This window comes from Empidonax traillii, unplaced genomic scaffold (genome assembly GCF_003031625.1).
Source record: "Empidonax traillii isolate 1590-97213 ecotype Southwest subspecies unplaced genomic scaffold, ASM303162v1 scaffold1015:size517714, whole genome shotgun sequence".
NCBI lineage: Eukaryota > Metazoa > Chordata > Aves > Passeriformes > Tyrannidae > Empidonax > Empidonax traillii.
In genome coordinates this window covers 295,840-318,611 of record NW_020956208.1, presented here as the reverse complement: position 1 = coordinate 318,611, position 22,772 = coordinate 295,840, and the positions used below count along the sequence as shown (strand labels likewise).

Sequence of the window (22,772 nt, the reverse complement as noted above, 5' to 3'; positions counted from 1 at the left end):
AGGGATAATGATGAGTGTAACACGGAGTTCAAACTCTCTGAGCAGCCTGGTTCTAGTGGAAGGTGTCCCTGCCCATGGCAGGGGGTGGAACAAGATGAGTTTTAAGGCCCCTTCCAAGTTAACCCATTCCATGATTCCATGGTTTCCGTAGGGAATGGAGGCAGGCTGGCAGCAGGGAGCCCCAGGAGCCTTTGCAGGTGCAGGCAGCCACTGAGGAGGCATTTGCTGGGACCACAAAGCTGCTTTAATTATTGAAAATCCTGGAGGCAGTCAGGGAGCCTTTGGCTGGAGTTGTCAGCAGTTGGGCAGCTGAACATGGCAAATGATGTTCCTGGATGCTTTGGATCAGGAGCTTCCGAGGAAAATGGCTTTTGTCATTTGTAAGTGGGGTGAGTTGTTCTATCAGCGTCACATGAGGGACTGGGACACTTAAAACTGAAGAGCAGGAAAAGCCTCTCAAGTTCCTGTGGTGTCTTTGAGCTGCTGGTGCTGCTGGATGAGGCAGAGCCCGAGCCATCAGCTGCAGTTCCCAGTTGCAGGAGGGCAGAACACGGTGTTGCAGGAATGTTCAAATTAAGACAGTAAATTTCTGGAGTTATTTATATCTTGCTTGTTGCCAACATATTAAACCCCTGTATTTTCTGTCCCTTACAGGAATATAATTCATTCTTACTGCCAGCCTATTAAAGGCCTGTATTTCTGGCTTCCTGTGGGAACACGACCTGGAGTTGGTGTTGCCATCCACGGGCTGAACCACAGGCAGGAAACTGGGAACACCTGGATCCTGTTCTGTGTCTCTCCCAGAGCTGCATGGCAGCACCCTGGAGTCCAGAAACACATCTGCCTTGTTCATATTGTAGTCATAGAGTGGTGCTGTGAGTTCCTTTGAGAAGGTGCAGGATGATGCTGGAAGCACCTTTGTGAAGCCCCTCAGGCCACACCACAGGATAATGGCATTGGTGCTGGTTCTTAGGATTCACCAGAAGAAATTCCTTAAGAACAGTCACACACAGGGCTCTCTTTGTTGTGAATCCCAAGCACTGGTGAAGCAGACAACAAGGGAGCAGAGCAGAGAATTGACACACTTTATTCAGTGTCCTCTAAAAAAACGTGCAGTTGGAAGCAGATCCAGCAAAGGGGGCAATTCCACGTTCGTCAGAGGTGGCTCAGGGCGTTCTTAGGAACTTTCAGAAAGGACAGATTTAGAAACTAATTTAGGGCTCGCTTAAATGTTTTCTAATAATAGTCACCTTCCATTCAGGAATTTCCTAATGGATCACCAGTCTGAAACCTCCAAACCCATTTTGCTGTTTGGATGAACTGGGTGATGTGATGAGGGCAGGAGGGTTGGGCACAGGGGTGCTGGAAAGGATGGAAACTTCCAACAGAGTGATGTGATGATCATGGTGAACCGATGTCCATATCATTGTGTGGTGCATGATACAGCAAGGGCTTCTGGCTGCTGCTTTATAGAGACTTTTCCTGGATTTTTGACCCCCAGCGTGTCAGGCAGTGTTTTGGGGAGCGAATCCTGGCTACCACATCAAGATCTGCAAGTGGTGGGAGCAATGCTGCAAAAAATTCCTTACACTTGAGCATCAATTTACCCCCGAATGGCTGTTTGAAGAGGTATTTGGAACTGTTTGATGTTTGAAGGATTAGATTAACTCAGATTACTTTGTAACCAGATTTTTTTGTGTCTTTGTGTTAGTTTTAACATCTGTGAGTCCCATTATCAGACTATGGGGAGTTCGATGGAGAGAAATGTGGCACAAAAATAGCAAAGCCTGAGCTCTAAGTTGTGCCTGGAGCAGGGGAATGTGCTGGGAGAGGGCAAGGATTTCGGAGTTGTGCCAAATATTCATAGCAATAACTGTTTTTTAAAAATAGCTGTGTCTGAGCAGCTTCCCAGCTGTGTCCTAAAGCAGCTTAGGAAGGTCACAGGGTCACTGCAGTGCAGGTGAGCTCGGGCTGGGATCTGGACATCCACTCAGACGTGTCCTGGAGTTGTACTGACAGGCAGAACAAATATGAAAAGTCTTGTCCAACCATCCTGCTAAAGTTTGCGATACGTAAGGGTTCCAGAAATACAGTTCAGAACAAGGAGATGCCCTGGGCCTGACCCCCAGGACTGCACGTGGCCTCCTCAGCTTCCCTTCAGCTGCTCCTCAGCGTGGCTGTCCCAGTCAGAAACACTCCTTTTCCCTGGTACTGTGTGCAGTGCAGCACACACGATTCCCAGAGGAAAGGAGAGTGTTAAAAGATGTCAAGAATACATTATAAAAAAAAAGGGACATGAGAGTTAAAAGCATTAGACATTGACTCAGCTCAGAAAATGTGTGTAAGAAAATGTGCCTCCACGAGCTGCCAGCTCAAGGTACCCGTGGGTGCAGACAGACACACACAGCTCTAATGGGGCTGAATTTCTGCTGTTCGAGTGTTTCTGGGGGTTTCCATCGCCTGGCAAGTCGTGGGTTTGGGCAATAAACCAGTCCCTGAGCAGAGCTGGGACTCTCTGCCTTCTGTTCTCTGCTCGAAGCCCAAACTTTGCAGCTCTTCCAGGAAACTAAGTGTTGCCTTATCCCTATGGAGGGTCTGGGGTACTGGAAGAGCACAGTGAGGAGGGAGGAAAGAATGATGCTGAGGGATCACTGAGCCCTTTTTGTACCCAGTGTAGTGTAAACAAATCATCCAGAGCCGTTTCCAGACAGCAATCTGTGCAAAGGGGGATGCAGAGATCTCTGGGTTGGCTTCCATAAATCACCTGTGGGATGCAACACCCCCATCCTGGTTCCCTGCCGCTCCCTAATTTACCTCCTGTTTGTGTGCTAAGCTGTGACAGGAGTTCAGGCAGCACATCTACCGTGTGCCCACCTTTCCATTCCCTCTGGGATATTGCAGCTGTCAGTCACTGCTCCTCCTCCCCACCACAGCCCTGACTGTCACCGGGACTGTAATGACTGTTTTCCCTTCCCTTTCTCTCCCCACCTCTGTGGTTTAGTCCCTTCCCATTGACTGAGGGCTTGCTTTGAATCTTAATTATTGTAACCCCTGTTTAATGCCAGCGCAGTGAGTTACCTGTGTGCAACCTGAAGAGAGGAGTAGCTGTTCCAGTGGCTGGGAATGGAGGAGCTTTACCTCAGGCAAACCTGTTTTCTGGTGTCTTGTTGGGTGGGAGGGTTTGTGTTTCCCACAGAGAGAACAGAAATGATGTGTTAAGGAAATCTGAAAGGGCTGGAGAATCATCTGAAGTGTTTGATTGGAGTGGAGCCTCTTCCACAGTGGATGCTGATCAGCAGCTCTCAGCTGTGGGGAGCAGGAGCGTTATGATTTCATGTTGAAGGTTTCTCTTTTGAAGGCTGAGGAGGTTTGGGTGACGTTGGCCAGCACTGGTGAGGGTTTGAGGACTCTGAGTGGCCTTGGCCGTGTGTCTCCCCTGGCTTTTCACAGCCTGCTTTCAGAAGGGTAAAAAAGAGATTTTGTTTTAATCTACCAAAATCTCTGTTTGAATTTTTTTGTTTGTTCTTTCTGATAACACTTAAAACCCTTGAGATTAGCTCTCAGGGGGTTGCTTTGGACATTTTTGTAGCAGCATTAGTGCTGATTACCTAAAATTACTGTGAGGAGCTCAGCATCTTAGTGCTGTGCGTCTGCAGTGTGATGACCTGCAAAGAATCCTTTTACAGGCAGCCAAAACCAGACCAGTTGTCTCTGATCTCTAAACCATTTTCTTCCTGCGTAGTAAAACCTCTCTCAAAGGCCCTGAGGATTGACATTTTTGTAGTGCTGCAGAGAATTTCTTTAGGTGTTTTGCCCATTCCTCCAAGAATCCTGAAACTCGGGAAATACGCCTTCGCTTGACGTAAAATTGTCTTTCTATTTGCACTAATTGCCTTTGCCTCAAGCAGGAGAAACACCTCTCCTGAGCTCTGTGTAAACATTTTGTCTCCAGCCTGGGTCTGTATGGAGCTCGTGGGAAGCATTTTCTGCCCGTGCTTTGATTAGCTCTTAATTATATTGGCAGCACGTGTTCAAGCGGAAGGTGAGAGTGGGAGGCTGAGGGACAAGGCCTGGGGCAGCCAAACCAAGCTGCAGCTCCTGAGTCCGTGGAAAAAAAAAATGCAAGAGCCTTAGAATTTATTTTTCCGTTAATTGGAGAGATTGGTTTTGGTTGAGAACAGCTCCCAGTTGTGCTGATGGGATAGATCCGCTCGGCAGTGGGTCTGATGGAAGGTTTGTTTGACTCAAAACAGGGTGATTTAAGGAGTTATTAGAGCTGGTGACTAAAATGCAGAGTATTGATTATCACCCACGGCCTCGTGTCTGCAGACGTTGCGAGGAGAAGAAAAATGGCTTTGGCTATTGATGTTAACACAGGATGCCACAAGCCATGGAAGAGCAAATGTGTCTGGAGAGGAAATCTTTCTTTTCTGGAAGAAACCCCGTGGGTGGGGGGTTTAACTTAGCCCTTCAGAGTGCATAAATTCATGTGCTGAATGAAAAGTGCATGGAACATCTATGGGCAGAGTAGGGGAAATCGTTTCTGGGGTGAAAAGTAGCTGTTTCACTATTTCAGAGGTGTCTGAGGAACTTTGGAGACCAAAGGCATTTATTTCGCTCTGTGAGCACGGGGAAGCAGCCTGTTGGCACCTTTGCTTTGCACTGAATCAGCCACAAAAGGTTCTTTTGGTGACCACACGTGACTGACACACTGCTGGAGCTGAAACACTGGAATGTCCTAAGTCACAACTGCTCAGAGCTGTGGCTGCCCCAGCCCTGCAAGTGTCCAAGGCCAGGTTGGACGGGGCTTGAGGCACCCTGGCCTTGTGGAAGGTGTCCCTGTCCATGGCAGGGGGTGGAATGGGATGGGCTGGAAGGTCCCTTGCAACCCAAACAGTTCCATGAGTCGGTGATTCCATACTTCAGCCCCCAGTGGTGCAGTAGATAAGTGTAAAAATGGAACTATTTAGGTCTTTTCTCTTTTTCTGGTGTGCTGTCCATCCCTCCATGCTTGGGGTGAGTCATGCAGAGCTCAGTTCCCTTCCCAGCAGTGCAGGGACACACAGGGACAGTGTCTGTGCCCAGGAGGGGAAGGAGCACGAGTGTGGGGGTGTATCCATGAGCTGAGGGGCTGCTCAGCAGGGATGGAGCTTCCTGAGCTGCTGCATGTGGCTGGAATGCAGGGCAGGCGAGGGCTGGGTGCACGTGGAGGTGAGAACTTAATCCTGGCTTGGAGCTAATCCAGGATTAAGTTCATTTTTCAGTTTAGGAAGGAAGTGCCATCCGGTTTGGGATGAGGACAGGTGTGTAATAAGGCTTCAGCTCACTCAGGCTCCTTTCTCCAGCGCAGAGAGCATCGATTCCTGGGAACCTCTGTGAACTCATCCAGTGCTGGACTAGAGCTTCTCCCTGCTTTTCTGAATTGTGCCCATGTTATTGCTGCTTTTTGAGAAATACCAAGCACATCTAAGCCAGTCAGACAACACTGCTTTGTCCACATCCCTATATGATCAGAATTTAAATTTCCCTTGCTATTCCTTGTGGATAACTTGTAATTCCTTCTCTTCCCTCTCTCACCCTGTCCTCCAGGCAAGCCTGGGACCTGGCTGTTGACATTTGCCTTTCCCAGTTACCTACAATTATCGAGGAAGGAACTGCCTTCAGGGTAAGTTGGGGGGTGTCCTGGGCCCAGTTCAGCCCCCTGTCCAACATCTGGGTCCAGCGCGTCACTTCTGCCTGCTGGGCCTTGAATTGTTGCAGTTTCAGGGTTTACACTTTTAGAAAGAACATGCAGCACAATTTTTTGTACGAAAGGCTTAAATGTGAAAATTATCTCTTAGTAGAGTTCCTTTCAAATAAGCATGAAATAGAGGTTGAGGGTGTGTTCAGAGAGTTCTCCTAAGCACAATGTCACTGAGAGGAGTCACTGGGGGTTTTTTGCTTTATTTAACTGGGAGAGCAGAAAAGTAAAATTTTTAGTGTTATATTTGGCTTAAATTCCTCTATTCAGAATGGGTTTTCTTGATATTCCTTTGACGTTTCATGAGCTGAAACCTTCAAATAGTGATTGTACAATCTCAGGTAGCTGTTCCACCCTGTTGCCTTTCTAATTCTCAGTAACATTCTTGCATTTCGTTTGGGTTACCAAACTTCCAAAGCTTTTCTGGCTGTAATTGCAGGTTGTCTCCAAAGCCTCGAGTGCAGGAGGAGAACTGTGGGCTCCTGCCAGGCTGGGGGTTGATCAGGATGCCCTGAGGCCTTTATCCTCCCACCCCTTGCTTTCCTCACTGTATGTGCTGTGTTTTAAAATGCAAAAAATATGATTTTTCTTCCCCTGGCTTATGTTCGTTTTTATTTCAGGCCTCTAACAGTGTCAGTGGGGGCTTTTATATTAGTGCTAACCCTCACCTGGACATTCTCTGTCAAATGAGCTGAAATTCAGCAGATTTCTGAGTATTTTGGGGTGAGAGGAAGCACAGACTTGCTGGGGATCAGACACAAGATCAGACACAAGACACAGTTGTTCTCAGCTGGAGATCGATTCAGGGCAGGATGGGAACAATTTGCAGGCAGGTTCTGAAGCCTGACAAATGCAGTTTGTTGTGTGTTCTGGCTGGAATTGAGGTGGGCTGAGCCATCAGTGTGCTCCCAGGGCCGGCAGCCGGAACGGGGCCGGATTTCAAGCCAGGCCGGGCACTGGACAAAGGCAGGCTCAGGGCTCTTCTGAGCCATTCCTTCTGCTTCCACTTCACAGCCAGTGTCAGAAACACTGGGGGGTTTGTGCCTGCTCTGCACAGAGGGACAGACATTCCCCTGGGAACTCCCTGTGAGACACTCACAGCCGTGGGAATCCTGGCTGTTGTTTGGGAGGGAGTGGAGGGCTCACCCCTGTGACAGGGGCTGGAGCAGACAGACAAACGCACACCTCTGATCTGTTCCCTGTGTTCTAACCAACGCTTTGTCCTCAACCCCCTGGATTTCTGCCTGGTGCAAAGTGTAGTGGCTCAGCAGAGGTTGGCTGGCACTGGCCAGGCAGGAGGAAAGGGCTGGAGGCACTGAGGGCAGTGCCAGCCCGTTCACAACCCCGTGGCAGAGCTGGGATGGATGTCTGGGCCAGGTGAGGCACAGGGTTGCTGCTGCCCCTCCATTCCCTCCCTTCTGGGGGCTGAGAGTCCAGCCTGACCTGGATAAATCCATTGACAGCCTCTCCAGGCTGTTCTGTCTCAGCAGCACATCACACACCACACGTGTCTGACTCCTGCCTGTTCCCGAGGTGTTCTTGCCTGGTCAGACCTGGAAAATACAATAACCTGATGGAGAGGGGCCTAGGGGGTCATGGTGCTCCTGCAAGGGGTGTGTTTGAATTGGTTTGCTCCCTCTCCTTCACCTCTTCACTCCTTTCTTCCCCATTGATTTCTGTTTCCTTGTGCATTCCTGCCTGGAAGCCGCTGTGTGCTGTGGTCAGTCCGTTCTCACCCAGAGCTCGTACCACGTGCTCAGGGAGATGGATGGCACAAGGAGTTTATTTTCATTGCTCTTGGATGGTGTCTCCGGCCTGGGCAGAGGCAGCTCCGAGTGCTGCTGCAGGAGTGAAACTGCCTCTGCAGAGCAGAGAAATCCACCACTGTTCTGTCTGCTCCTCCTGAGGAGACATCAGCCCCCTTTTCCTAAGACCTCTTGTGATAACTTTTCCTGTTTTCTCTGCTCTTTCCTCCTCCTTTCTTCCAAACACTTACATAAAGGGATATTTGAAGGGAATTATATTGGGAAGCTCACGTACATTTAAAAGCTGCCAAACAAACACGTCAGTTCCAAGGAGTGGTTTTTGGAGGTCAGTGAAGTCCAAAACTCTTTGCTTCCCTGCTGGATTTTCACCTGAACCCGCGTTGCTGTTCTTGCTCCGCAGCACAGCCCCTTCTTCGCGGAGCAGCTCACGGCGTTCCAGGTGTGGCTGACCATGGGTGTGGAGAACCGCAACCCCCCGGAGCAGCTGCCCATCGTGCTGCAGGTGAGCACCAGGTCCCTGCCTCTCCCTGTCTGTGCCTCCCCTGCCCGCTCAGCGCTGGGCAGCCAGCACGATGGCCTTTGGGAACATAAATTCCATGGGCTTCTCCAGGATGAGTTAGAGCTGGTTGCACGTCCATTAGACCTGTGCAGCCCCCTCCCTTGGCTCCTGCTGGGCCAAGCTCCCACTCCAGCCCACGTGCAGCAGTGTTGGCTCTGCTGCCTCCCCGTTGCTCTGGAGACACTGACTCTCTCAGAGCAGCACGTCTTTGTGGTCTCTCCTATGGCATCTCCTCTGTATCCCAGCTCTGTCAGGCAGAGACTTTTAATCTTCTCCCTGTTTTCAGAGAGCGGAAGTTACTGCAGCGTAAATAGTGTGGAAATGGCTCCTTTATCCATCTGGTACAGCCTGGGAAGTGTTCCCTTTAATGTGGGGCTGAAATTTTGCTGCAAGGACATAGAAACAAGTCTCTGAAGACTGTGCCTGGAGGAATGTAGAGTCCTGGTAGGCTTTGCTCAGACAAAACAAAGTTCACATGTTTAAAGGAGAAGTAAATCCAGGAGAAGCAGAACGTGGTGTTTCAGCCGATGCTTTGTGGCAAGGCCCACATTGCAGTTGTTATCTGTCACCTGCTCTGGCCTCTCCTCCCCTGCAGTTCGCACTGACAGAAATACAAACCCTGGCCCAGGTGCCTGTGGGCTCTGCTCTACCAACAGCAGAATTCAAAATCTTTCTGATGAAAGGACTGTGGTCCCGGTCCCTTCTGAAAGGGTCTGTGGGGAGACTCTCCTTCCCTGTCAGCTGCCAGCTGGATCTGTCACTGACAGCACCATCCATCTCTGCAAGACCAAACTTTAATTTCCTGAGCCTCCCAAGCCTTGAGAGATGATGTAGATGTGGAGAAGTGTGGTTTGTCTCTGTCACTGTGATGGGAGCAGGCAGGCTTCTGCTCCAGCTCCAACTTTGCTGCTTTCCAATGGATTGTTTGGCACCAGCGGGCTCTGCAGGCAGCAAAACTCTGCAGTGAAATTGGGAGGTCACTTGGCAAAGGAACCTGCTTTCCTGCCTGGAGCAAAAACAAGCTGGGACAGCGTAATTATTGTTACAATTATAGAATATTAATTGTACAGTGGAATCAGATTGGTTGTTAACAGGTCTGAGATACTTAGGGACCAGCTGAGGCAGAGAGGGAGGGGAGTGAGTTACAGACCCTTCTTGGTGTCTCTTGGCTTTGACCCCGTGGGAATGCTCAGACCCCGCTGCTGTCACCTGACAAAGGCTGATTCTGTGTTCCCATTTTAGACTGAGGCTGGTGAGGCCCTGGCACAGGTTGCCCAGAGAAGCTGTGGCTGCCCCATCCCTGGAAGTGCCCAAGGCCAGGTTGGACGGGGCTTGGAGCAACCTGGGCTGGTGGAAGGTGTCCCTGCCCATGGCAGGGGGTGGGATGGGATGGGCATTAAGGTCCCTTCCCACCAAACCATTCTGTGATTCTGTGTGCCCCAAGAGGAGGAGGTGTTGAGTGCCCAAGCCATGGTACCAGCCACGCAGAGCCTGGGTTTACCAAGGACAGGGAAATGGCCCTTTGTTAATGGCCTTTCAATTAATAGACTTCAAGAAGCTGCTTTCCACTTGGAATTCTTGCTGTGCATGGGGCAGGTTGGGCACGGGAGGTTTCCTGGTGCAGAGAGGAGAGAAGCCCTCAGAGAGCAGTCAGCACACACAGCCTGGCCAGGCCTGAGTCCCAGGTGCTCGATCCCTGTGGAGATTCCTGCTCCACGTGATCTCCCGTGCTCGTGGACAAGAGCTTGTCCCCCACAGAGGGCCTGTGGAGATCACTCTGCAGGTCCCTTCTCCCATCCTGCCTTTGTTGGGAGGTTCCTGCTGGAATATGGACTGTTAGTTCTGAGTTACCCCGCTGTGCCCTGGTTGATCTCTGGCTCACGGGTGGCTGCAGTTGGTTTGCCCATTTGTGTTTGGGAGTGACGCTGGAGGGATGTCAGGGCAGCTGTGACGCAGGGCTGTGTGTGCTGGGGGCTCAGCCAGGCACTGCTGTTATTCACTCAAAGGTCAGGAGCTGTGTCATCCCCACATCCTCACCCAGGGCTCTGGGACTGCCGTCAGTTCAGGCTGCAGGTTATTGTGCGGATCAGCTGGGGAAGTGGGAATGGGGAGTCCTGCGAGAGGGAGGCCTTTGTTTGGGTTGGACAATGAGGAAACTGAGCTTTTCAAAGCAGACACGGTTTGCTTTGGTGGAATGTTCTTGTGGGATGCCAGCAGTGTGGAGCTGGGATTTGTATCCTCACCTGGAAAACCTTTTCAATTAGATGAATTTCTTTGCCCAGCTATGACAGAATTCGTGGATTTCCTTGGCTTTTCTGCGGGTCAGGATAGCAGCCGTGTGGATCTGAGCACCCTGTCCCTGCCAGGTCCTGCTGCTGTCCCAGCCCTGCCCCAGCCTCCACCTGCCCTGGTTTCTCTTACTGCTTTAATCACAAACAGCTGCTCCTGTTGTTCCTGGGCTGGTTTATGGGATAGGCTGGTGCCAACTAGGGCAGGATGACCAAAATCCTTTCTCTTATGACCTGTCCTGACATCCGAGCTCAGACACTCAGAGTGAAATGTTGGAGTAGTTATCACATCCTCCTGTTTTTTCTGGACTTTTCCTGCACTACTTCAGTATCCAGTAGCAGTCACCCACAGTGTGAGACATGAGCCAAGTAATTTAGTTATTCTTCAATGTTACACATGAAAAATAATTTAATTTCAATATGCAACGTGGAAAAACACTGAGAAGGGGATGGAATTGGGGAGGTAAATCAAGGAGCTTCTTTCCCCGAGATCCATCTGAGAGATGCTCCTCAATTTAAACCAAGGATTAAATGTTGCATTCCAATATCTTACATCTGTTAAGGAGATTAAGAACTGCAAGTCTATCTGTTAATATTTCACACCAGGGTAGGTATAAGCCAGTAAACCACCACCTCATTAGCGTTGTCAGACTCTGTTTTAATGAGATTTTTATTAACGACTAATGTGACCTTTTGCTCCCTCTTAAGTCTCCAATATTGATTTGCCAAGGAAAGCAAAGCCTCTTCTTGTGCTCCTGAGCTGTTTGGAGAGTGGGAGGCTGGGCTGTCGCTCCCCTTTGGATCCTGCTGCAGGTGCCATCCCGTTCCTGCTCTGCTGGGAAAGGCAGGCTGGAATCCAGAGGGATTGCTCCCCTCTGTGCCAGGAGCAGCTCCAGGAGGGAACTGTAACCCCTGGCTGGCCAGGCTCTCACAGCCAGGCTTTGTCCTTCAGCTTTTCATTCAGACCGTGCTGTTCCAAGCGCTGTAACCATCCCAAGGTCCCTCCCGTGTGCTCTGCAGGCACAGGGATTTGCTCTCAGTCCAATATCCCTTCTCCCTCTCCTCTGCAGGTGCTGCTGAGCCAGGTACATCGGCTGCGAGCTCTGGATCTGCTGGGAAGGTTCCTGGACCTGGGTCCCTGGGCTGTCAGTTTGGTGCGTGGGTGCTGCACGTGGGCTTGTAAATTCTGGTTTGTCTCAGCAGGGGTGATAAATACAGATGGTGATTTAGGGAAGGAATATGTGGAGGATAATCCACAGATTTGACAAATGAGCAGTTTTGTGTGTTCATGTGTGGGAAATGCAGCAAGTATCCCAACAAGAACAATGGTTTTATTAATCAAATTCATTTCCATGTTCATTTCCATTACAGTGAAGAGGAGTTCCTTGGGAATAGTTTAGTGTAAAATAGTGTAAGGGGCAAACCAGGAGGAAATAACCAGGACGAGTAAGGTTTGTCATGTAAAATGAATAGCCCAAAAAGGCATACACTTTTTTTTTCTGTTTTCTCAGCTTACTGTCTGCATCACTTTCTTCTCTTTCTTTATCTATTTGGTCTCTGGATTTTACAAGCTCTTCTGAGCAGGCAGCGGCTGCATTCTGCAGTTTGGGAAGTGGCAGCACAGTGTGGAACATAAATAAGAATTTAACAGAGGCACAGTTTAAAACACTCCTGTAAATGGAGCTGTTGGTTGATAAAAGTGAAGATGAAGCACCAGCTGGTCGTGGAGCAGCTCAATGATGGGACTTTTTAGTGGCTTTCTTTATCTCCCTCCTTCGTCTCAGCCAAGAGTCCCTTCTACAGAGGGAGGCTGGAGGCACAGGCAGCTTGGGAGGACAGTGTGTGTTAAGGGATGTTGAAACCTCTGGACTGTCAGATTCTGTGAGGATCAGGACGTAGCTGAGGTCAGCACAGGGGCCTTTGCTCTGGCTGGGATGTGTGTTATGCCCTCACTGGCCATGTCAGGGCCATGCCCAGCTGCCCCCAGGCTGGGGGGCTGCTCACCCTGAACCCCCACCACACATTCCCTCTACACTGAGCTTTGGGAAGGCTGTCAGCACTCACAGGGATCCTCAGGGCTTTCCTGTGTTCCCTGCTCTCCTGGCAGTGGTCTCTGATCCCATGGAAAAGGCTTGCTATAAGTCTGTGTGAGGAGACACCTGTTCATTTCCAGTGGGGAGGCTGGAATTGTGGAGCTTTTGCAGCGTGTTTGGAGAGAGCAAACGGCCCCAGCTGAGGGGAGTGAGCAGATTGGGAAGCACAAAATAGCCCAGGCTGGAAGGAGTGAAAGCTGGTGCTGGATTAGCTCGGAGTCTCCATGGACCAGATGAGTCTGGAAATATCTGGTGACATTCAAGATTAAAATGAGCAACAAACACACAGGGATCCCCTCTTTACTAGAAATGTGGGAAATTTTTTTCTACCGGATTTCTCAGCTGTGTCAGTAGAGATGCTGCGTCCTGGCAGCGCGTTGTGTTCGGCCCTCAGGGCTGAGCTGCCTACGGGGGTCTGTTCATGGGGTTTGTTCACAGGGGTGTTGCTCATGGGGGTCTGTTCATGGGGGTTTGTTCACAGGGGTGTTGCTCATGGGGGTCTGTTCATGGGGTTTGTTCACAGGGGTGTTGCTCATGAGGGTTTGCTCTTCTCTCTGCCTCCCAGGCCCTCTCTGTTGGCATTTTCCCGTATGTGCTGAAGCTGCTTCAGAGTTCAGCCCGTGAGCTGCGACCGCTCCTTGTCTTCATCTGGGCCAAAATCCTGGCAGTGGACAGTGTAAGCGCTCCTGGTTCTTTGGGGTTTCGGCAATGTGCCTTTTTTTTTAAGAATGGCCTCAGCCAGAGCTGTAGTTGGTGGGGTTTAAAATAAATAATTAAGCAGGTAAGTAACTGCAGATAAATTTATATAATTGTATATACGGCTCTATGGTTTGTGGGTGCAATTAGTTGAGCACAATAAAAATATTAGGAGAGGCGCACACATTAATTCAGGCACAATTATAAGCCCATATAGAATGTCTGAACTGCTTGTGAATGTTGGATCTTTCCTATTTGGGGGGTTGTTTTTGCATATCTCCTCCATTTCAGTGTAGAGAATAGCACTGAATTTGTTGAAGTTTTCCCCTCTGTTGATCCAGCATTGTCAGGTTTAGTTTTATAACTATATTTTCATTAACATCCTAAGAGGATTTTGGAAAGCAAGGAAAATGAAAACTATTCATCTTAGAGCTATTCTTGAAAAGCTCATTTCTGATGCACCCGAGGCTGGTGCCTCAGCCCCAGGTTCATGGCAGGAGGCTCAGGTGTGATTCCCCCCTGGTGTCCTATTGTCCTCCCCTCCAAGAGGGCTCTCATCCCTCCTGCCCCCTCACACACTGCCTCCCATGCTCTGTTGTTGCCTTGCTCATTTGCAGGCTTTGCTTTACAGCAAAACAGAAAAAATACTCTTAAATGGTGTGTTTGGGGTTTTTTTCTGCTGTTTCACTCACTGACTCCACCAACACACGGTGGGAGTGGGAAGGGAGGAGGGGGCAGCTTCCCCAGGGAAGGGCCATGGGCACTGCCAAGGAGGGGAGAGGCAGCAGCTCCTGTTTCTTGCAAATAGAGTATTTTCTGTACGTTCTGAACTTCCACACCAAGCCTGCAGCCTGTTTTGGTCACGTTGTATTATTATTCACAGTGGAGCTGCTCACTCTATGAGGAGGAGGAGGTGTCAGTGGTGCTGGATTCCATATTGTTCACAGGATCTGAGCAGGGAGGGGTCGAGTGAGTGTTCTGGTTTTAGAGCCATCATTTCCCTCCCCTGAGCCTCAGGAATTTGGGCTGGAGAGGCAGCACAGTCAACGAGTGTGAAGCTGGGCAGCCTCCCCTCTGCTGGTGTCTGTGTGCCTACATTAAAGCCAAGGGATTGTTTTGTGGAAGAAACAGAAAGCAATGACACTGAGGAAGAAAAAGGGGGAAGAGGAAGCCTGGTGTGTGCAGAGTGACCCAGGAGGCAGGAAATCCTCTTGTAGTCGCAGCCTGGCAGCAATCCAGGCCCTCTGCTCTTTGCTCTGCCAAAACCAGCCTCACTCCCCTCAGTAATAAACTATTCTCTTGCATCTCTGCCTTGCCAACCCCTCCCCTTTCAGCAGCTAGTTCCCTCCTTCACCTTCTCATCTGATAAAAGATGCATGGTGGTGTCTCTGGCAGGGAGCACACGGCAGAGCCGACTCACAGGGGATCTCATTGCCAAGTCACTGCTTCTCCCTTGCATTTCCACTTGGGTGGTGCCCATCCTTTTGCTGTGACCCCAGTATGTCAGCCTGAAGCCTGAAGTGGTGTGTCAGCAAACCCATGTGCTGACCCCAGCCAGGAAACCTGCCCTGTGCTCCTGGGGGGCTTGGAAAGGCACTGGAGCTGCTCTGCAGTTTGGGTTGTGTGGAGGTTTAATGTGGGACAGAGATGTCCTGTTTAACTCTTCCCCAGAGCAGGAGGTCACGTTTCCAGCTGCTGTTTGTGTCCCTTTGGGGGTAGCAGAGGGTTCCCTGCTCCTCCCTGTCGGCCCATTCCCACAGGGGTGTTTGGTTGCAGCCCCCAGGAAGCGTTTGAGCTTTATTTTGCTTCTCAGACGAAAACAAGATTTGAGAAAGCGTTTGAGACATGAAACGTTTGTACATCACTGGAAGAGCAGATTCGTGCTTGTTGCAGTTCTCATTGTGGTTTTCTTGGTCTCTTTTTCAGTCGTGCCAGGCTGACCTGGTGAAGGACAATGGACACAAGTATTTCCTTTCGGTTCTGGCAGATCCTTATATGCCAGTAAGGACAAGTCACATTTATTCAGACTCCTGTAGCATTTCTTACCTTGTTTTAGCTGATCTGTTCTGTTTAGCTTCTGTTCTGGTGCTGATGTGGGGCTGCCCCCCACGCCAGGGCTGTACTGGGGAGTCAGCAGTGCTCCCACCAGTGTGACAGAGGCAGCCAAACCAAACAAGGATTTACAGACAAAGTTCTCTAAGCAGATAACTGTGGGAGCTGGGGGCTCCAGGAGGCTGCAGAGACAGGGAATTGCCCTGTAGCTTTGGCAGTTCCCTCAGCAGCAGTTGTTTGGGTTCCTGCAGTGGGTGGTGGGGAGCCCTGCCCAGAGCAGGGGCCAGGCTGGCTGGGAGGATCGTGTGGCCAGGCTGGGGAAGCATCTCAGGTGTGTCAGGCTGATGCCAAGAAAATTCCAGCTTTCTTTCTCCTCTCTCATTCTTTGAATGGGACACAAACTGCACTTGGAATAATGCCACGTTTCAGGAGGGGGTGTAGCTGTTCCCTGCCCTGTTCTCCAGGTAACCCTCAGTTGTGGGTTGTTTTCAGGCTGAACACAGGACAATGACAGCGTTTATCCTGGCTGTGATTGTGAACAACTACAACACTGGGCAGGTGAGTTCCAACAGCCTTTTCCCTTCAGTCTCTCCTGCCTCTCTCTGCCTTGTGCCTTTACCTCCATAAAAGTGTCTTGGCTTGCATTACAGCCCAACCCTGAACTGGGAAACTGAACTAGGAGGTTGTTTTATGTTATTTCTGCATGGATTAAAAGAAAAATTGGCCTGGAGGTGTGACAAAGCACCTGGCAGTGGAGGGTAAGGGCACGAGTCACTCCACAGCCACCCCTCCGGGCAGCCCCTGGCAGGTTGGGAAGGAAACAGTGCCTGGTCCTGTCAGGTGGGAATGTGCTGGCTGGGAATGGTCTATGGAATCAGCCATAAACCCTGGGGCTCTCACAGGTGCTAGGAACACTTCCAATGAGGGAAAAACAGGCTTTATGCCTTACAGGAAACATTTCAAATGCTCAGCTATTTAACCAGCTCTAGTAGCATGTATCTGCCCTTCCCTTCACCCTGCTGCCAAATGGGACCAGTGAATGATTATTTTCCTGTGATTTTCTGTGTCTTTCAGAAATAGTCTTGTTTTGTGGGGATGAGGTGGGGAGCTGTCAGCCCAAGTAACTGGCTTGGTTTGTTTTGTAGGAAGCTTGCCTCCAGGGAAACCTGATTGCGATCTGCCTGGAGCAGCTGAACGACCCCCACCCGCTCCTCAGGCACTGGGTGGCCATTTGTCTGGGACGGATTTGGCAGAACTTTGACTCAGCCAGGTGGTGTGGGGTGAGAGACAGCGCTCATGAGAAGCTCTACAGCCTCCTCTCCGACCCAATCCCAGAGGTAAAAATCCAGCTTTTACAGTAAACACCATCTGAATTGGCAAATTCTGGCAGAGGACAGAAATTCCTGTGAACCAGGGCCTTTGAGAGCTTTATGTTTGTGTCTGGTTCAGAGAAAGATCTTGTTGCTGTTTCTTCAAGGCAGTGCAAATGGAATAAGCCCTGCAAGAGGAGCATCCAAAGAAACGCAGGGGAAGTTCCTACAGCCCCAGCATCCTGAGATCTGGGCACTGGAGTTGGGAAAAGCCACATTTTTTGCTTCCTCGCATATCACACTATTAAAATCAGATTGTGATCCCAAAACTCACTGCGTGTTGCAGAAAACCCTTTAGTCTTTTTGCCCAAATGTGAAAACTGTTCTCCCACTGCCATGTGTGAAAATCCACCTTTAGTTGGACGTGTTTTACCTTTGTGACACTGTCCCCAAGAGAAGGGACTGTGCTGAGCCCCTCAGAGCCCAGGGAGGTGACAGCACACATGGGAGAAGGGAGCTGAGCTAAACACCTCTGATAATGTGCAGAGATTAAAGATGAGATGCCCCTCCCCATTCAGCCTGTCCTTCATCCTCCACCTCCTGTCTCTGGCTCCATTCTCCCCACATTGTGAGCAGTGTTTCTGCAGAGGTGGGGTGGGCTTGTCCAAAGTTTTCCCTGATTTTCCTCCTCTTTTCCCTTCATCTTCTGCATTCCTATGAGCCCATATTTGAAGACTGTAGTCGGCGCTCCCATTAAAGATTCACGTCCCAGCAGGAACTCTGTGTTTACCTTATTCCCACTAATTAATATTCAAGGCAATGCAACTGGAAGAATCACCCATGGGAAGGTCACCAAGTGTCCTGGGAAATTAAATATATCCCGTGTCTGTGAATACCTAAAACTCAGCGCTTTGCTGAGGCTGCCTGGGCTGTGGCTCTCCGTGGGCCTCCCTGTGACCCTCCCTGTTCACCTGGCACCGTGGTTCAGGTTCCCAGAGACGCCCTTTGTGGGGACACAGTAAATCCCACCGGCAGGTGAGGAAGTGGGTAACGGCTGTTTGTATGTCCAGGTCCGCTGTGCCGCAGTCTTTGCCCTGGGGACGTTTGTGGGGAACTCTGCGGAGCGCACGGATCACTCCACCACCATCGACCACAACGTGGCCATGATGCTGGCCCAGCTCATCAATGACGGCAGCCCCATGGTCCGCAAGGTACGGCCTGGCTGGAGCCCTGCCCTGGGCCTGGAGCCCTCCCTGCCCTGGGCCTGCCAGTGCAGGCTGCCTTTCAGAGGCTTTCCAGGGAATTTCTCCCCCTTGGAAGGGTCTGGTACATCACAGAATCATCATCGAATCCCAGAGTGCTTTGGGTTGGGAGGGACTGTAAAGCTCAGCCAGTGCCACCCCCTGCCCTGGCAGGGACACCTTCCACCAGCCCAGGTTGCTCCAAGCCCCGTCCAACCTGGCCTTGGACACTTCCAGGGATGGAACAGCCATGGAGTCTTCACCTTCAGCTTCTGCAGAGAGGTGTCAGCACAAGTGATGAGCAGCATCAGCCCAGTGCTGAGGCCGAAGGCTGCACGCTCAGGGCTCTATCCAGCAGTGTCCAGGGGTGCTGCTGTATCCACATACCCTTTGTCAGCACAAATATTGCAACGTTTCCTTTTCCCTGCACTCCCAGGAGCCCCTGACAGGAGTGATGCAGGTGCAGTGTGTCAGTGTCCACGTGGGGACAAGGCTGTTCAGATCTAACTGTTTCTGTGGGTTAACAGTATCAGCTATTCCACTAAATGTCTGGAAGAGGAGGGATCATCTCAGGAGGTTGTGGGAATGTTTGTATCCTGGGGTTTTTTTAATTTAAAGAGAGTGTGGAGACAGGGATAAGGAAGGAGAGCAATTACGCTAGAGTCTTCTCAGGTGCACAAAACACTGAGAATGCTTGCTGGGGTGCTTTTCTGCTGATCACCGGTCTGATTGCAATATTTTAAGTTACAGGATCTCAGGTTTTAAATTAAATAGTTTTGTGTTGCTAAAAACATGGAGTGGTGGCAGTCCTAGGGAAGGAAGAGGAGGGGGAGTCAGAATGCTGTGGAGAGAATGAGAACTCAGTTCAGTGAGATCTTCCTGCCTTTAGAACCTCAAGGATGGATCACAGACAGCTTCAGAATAGTTCTTCAGATTTGGGAGAATTACAGTTTCTGATACACCGTCGTACATCAGTAGTACATTAAATAGTTTTTGACATTCTGGATTGTTCTTGAGGGCTGTTCTGAGGTGTCCTAATGCTTGTGTTTACTTAACTGGAACATCAACACCCTGGCACTTGTCACCAGCATTGCAAGGATTCATTTCTGTTGTCTTGTTCCAGCATTTAATCAGTTTAATTCAAGAGAGAGCTGCGTGTCACACTGAATGCTCTGTGAGATTCATAAATCTCTCCTTGGGAGATCTGTCCCTGAACAGAGACAGCAGCCAAAGCCAGCTCTGGCTCCTGTTTGCTGTTCAGTGCTGTCTGTGACACTGCTTCAGTCTGACAACGCTGGGCAGAATCAGTGACAGAATCATGGAATGGTTTGGGTGGGAAGGGATCTTAAAGCTCATCTTGTTCCAAGCCCTGCCATGGGCAGGGACACCTTCCACGAGAGCAGGTTACTCAGAAGTAGTAGTACTGGGTAGGAGTGGTGGAGTAGTGAGAGCTGGTTGAAGTAGAAAATGCTTGTGAAGAATTAGGTCTGAACTCTGCAGCTCGTCTCTGTGAGTTGAGGGGGATTATTAGCCTGGATGGCCACCTAATAATAAGGTCCCTTGTTTCTGGCCTGTGTAACCATGAGGTGTTTCTTGTGCTCTTTCCCCAGGAGCTGGTGGTGGCCCTGAGTCACCTGGTGGTTCAGTACGAGAGCAATTTCTGCACCGTGGCTTTGCAGTTCATAGAAGAGGAGAAGAACTACCCTCTCCCTTCTCCAGCTGCCACAGGTGGGGGTTTGGGGTAGGCAGGAGATGCAGGGCCTGAAGGCACTTGGGAAACTGATTTAAGGAGTTCTCCCAACACCCTGAAATCCTTTCTGGTGGGGATTTATTGAACAGCACTGTTGTGACATGGTGAGCGATGAGGTGGCAGCTCTGGTGTCTGTTCAGCCCTGTGAGAAATCCATCCAGGTCATGGGAGAAGTAGGAATAGAAACCAGGCTTGGAATTTGGTCAGTAAACCAGAATTTTCATAATTCTTTACAATGAGACAATCCGAGGGGTGTTTAATGAGCAGCAGCAGAGAGGAGCTGGCCAACGCTCCTGTGGCTGTCCTGGCACAGGGGCCAGGCAGTGGCCCAGCACCCACCTGCAGAGAAGAGCCACTGTGTCCCCTGGGCAGTCCACAGGCAAGGCTGGACTCGCCTGGCTTTGTTGGATGTAACACCATCTCAGGCTGGACAGCAGATACCCGTCCTCACTGGTTATGTGCTCGCAGGACCCTCTGTCATACCTCCTCCCCTTTTAGCCTGACAGAAGATGGCTGAATTTTGTTTGCTTTAGTGGTATTTTAGTTACATATTTGCTAGGAAGTAACCAAAACACCGAGATTGTTTTTGATGACACCTGTAGCTGCTGCATTTTGCCTCCACAGAGGGCGGGAGCCTGACGCCGGTGCGGGACGGGCCGTGCACGCCGCGGCTGCGCTCCGTCAGCTCCTACGGGAACATCCGAGCCGTGACCACAGCCAGGAACCTCAACAAGTCCTTGCAGAACCTCAGCCTGAATGAAGAGTGTAAGAGATGTCAGAATGCTTTCGTTTTCCTTTGCCTTTTCTTCCCTCTGTCCCCGTTGTGCAAGCCGGGAGATACCACGTGCAGGACAAGGGCTGGAACCGGCACTTCAGCCCGAGTTACCCAGCTGCAAGGATGAGAACCTCCTTCATAATTAGTTTCAATTTGCTGGTCATCAGAATTGATTTTCCTGAGTGTTTGGGGACCAAAAAGGTGTCTTCCAGCTTCCAAGCATAAGTGGATTTTTAACTCAGTCTTTTGCTTATGCTGTGTTTAATCATTCAGCATTAAAAAGGGGAGTTGTGGGTTTGCCCACACCTTCCTTGAGTGTGGCAGGATTTAGAAAAGAGCTGTAATGTCTGGGTAAAAATTGTTCTCTCACCAGTCCTTGTTCCAGCATCAACTCTTTTCTGTTGGCAGCTGGGAGCTCTGTTGCATTTTCCCCTGGGAATCTGAGCACGAGCAGCAGTGCCAGCAGCACCTTGGGCAGCCCGGAGAACGAGGAATACATCCTGTCCTTTGAGACCATCGACAAGATGAGACGAGTCAGCTCCTACTCCTCTCTGAACTCCCTCATAGGTGAGCAGAGCCTCTCCTGCCCTTCCCTTGGGGTCACCTCTTGGCTGTGTGGAAGGCTGGGATCTTGGCTCCTGCTTGATCTTACTCCAGGAAAACTTCTCATAACACTAGAAGTGCTATTTCTGTGTTTGGTTGGGTCGCTCCTGCTCTGGTAGGAGGACTGGGAATGGGAGCTGTTGGCTCCAGCTCTGAGCTCCCTTACAAGGGACAATGGTCCTATTAGGAATTTAAGCACAAAAATGTGGGGTATACAGGAATTCCACACCCACTGCAGTTTCACTGGCTGGACAATGAAGCAAGGATTCCCCATCCTGTGGATGCAGCAGCTGAGCCTCAGCACTGACTGCTTCCCTGGGGATCTTTCATGTGGGTTGTGTTTCTGTTCAGCCCCTGTGCTGTGTTACTCCTCCAGGGAAACCTGACCCAGCTTATTTCCTCTGCAGGTTTATGTGTATATAGTTAAAACAGGACTTAAAGAATCCCAGGTTGTGTCTTAAAAGCAAAAAGACTGAGTGTTCCATAGAACTCTGAAGGTCCCATGGCTGATCCTGCTGCCTCCCATCCCCTCTCCGTCATTTCTCCTGGATAAGCAGCTCTGGCATCACAACCACCACTCAGCAGCCCCTGTCTCTCCCATTTCCCTCTCTGGGTGATGTGCAGAACTCTGCAGAGCCCAGGAGAAAGGGAAATTGCCCCTGTGTTTGTGCCTGGCTGATCTGGGGTAATGGATTATTTGCATTTCTTTTATGGAACAAACTGGAATGTTTGCATGAAGCTCTTCCAACCCAGTTGTTTTTCAGGTAACTTTCCCAGTGGTGTCTGACTGCCACAACAGTTTTGCTTTACGCCACCTGTAGCTTTTCAAACAACCTAAGCCATTTTGGCACGACAACACAGGCACCATGCAGAAGGACCTGGCTTTTGGAACAGCCTCTTTCCAGGGAAAGCAGCATGCACAGGGAAACGCTGGGGGAAGTCTCTGTATTTCCTTTGTAATCAGTAAATGGGCCCATATTTTCACAAATCAGTGAAAAGAGAGGGGTGCAACTCAAGAGAGGAATCACTTGGGTGATAACCTGTGTTTTCTGGGAGAATTAATGGTGATTTGGCTCTTCTGAGTTGAAAGATTCTGGGATTGTATTTCCTGAGCCCCTGTGGCAGTTTAAAATCATGTGTTCATTAGGAACTTGATCAGTTAATTTGCTTTTGATTGTCAGTAATGAAATTGGATCTTGTAAAGCATGACAGGGATGTTGGGAGATTTCTCTCCATCTTGAGCTAGGACTCAAGTTTTCCCATTCCCACTGGTGCCTCCTGTGTCTGCTTGATGGCTTGTGCTTGTCTCACAAGGGCTGTACAGCACAGCTGGAAAAGAGTCTGGAGAGGAGCTGGAGGAGGTGAAGGAGACCCGGGAAAGCAAAGAGAGCAGCTCTCCAAGGCCTCCCTCATTCCAATTCCATCAGAGAGCTCAGACCCAGCTGGAAATGGCAGAGCTTAGAGAAGTGTTTAAAATTCATGACTCGCACAGAATGCCATTACCTTCCCATTTGCCTGCTGCAAGCCAGGCTTTTCTCATTCCTGCTGAAGAATCACCATCCTCCATCCCCCTCCTGCTCCCCAGGGAGAGCTGCCATCAGCCCCAGCCACCCTCACAGCTCTGTGGCTGTTGTGCCTGGCCCAAGTTAACCCCACGTGTAGTGTCCTAACGGGCACCAAACTGCTGCTGTACAGCCAGCGAGGGGCAACTCTGGGAGCCCCCCTGGGGGAGAGACTTGGCACGACTGAAGAAGTGCTTTGCTCACCTTCCACTGGCCCAGGTTGCTCCAAGCCCCATCCAAGCTGGCCTTGGACACTCCCAGGGGTGGGGCAGCCAAACCTCCTGATGCTCAGGGCTCTCTTCCTCTCTTGCAGTTGGAGAAACACGGTGCCAGAGGG

General features: G+C 50.3%; 1 protein-coding gene across 4 annotated transcripts in view; it reads left to right on the top strand.

Annotated features, from left to right (window-relative positions):
* The window catches only part of RPTOR (regulatory associated protein of MTOR complex 1), a 98,629-nt gene that overhangs the window by 41,855 nt on the left and 34,002 nt on the right, over positions 1 to 22,772 (top strand). For all 4 annotated transcript variants that reach the window (XM_027904137.1, XM_027904140.1, XM_027904139.1 and 1 more), the window contains exons 10-20: positions 5,590 to 5,665; positions 7,907 to 8,008; positions 11,424 to 11,507; positions 13,012 to 13,122; positions 15,069 to 15,143; positions 15,687 to 15,752; positions 16,340 to 16,531; positions 17,575 to 17,715; positions 19,356 to 19,473; positions 20,120 to 20,260; positions 20,679 to 20,837. In XM_027904137.1, the coding sequence (XP_027759938.1) occupies positions 5,590 to 5,665; positions 7,907 to 8,008; positions 11,424 to 11,507; positions 13,012 to 13,122; positions 15,069 to 15,143; positions 15,687 to 15,752; positions 16,340 to 16,531; positions 17,575 to 17,715; positions 19,356 to 19,473; positions 20,120 to 20,260; positions 20,679 to 20,837 (1,265 nt within the window). The remainder of the gene's footprint in view (positions 1 to 5,589; positions 5,666 to 7,906; positions 8,009 to 11,423; positions 11,508 to 13,011; positions 13,123 to 15,068; positions 15,144 to 15,686; positions 15,753 to 16,339; positions 16,532 to 17,574; positions 17,716 to 19,355; positions 19,474 to 20,119; positions 20,261 to 20,678; positions 20,838 to 22,772) is intronic.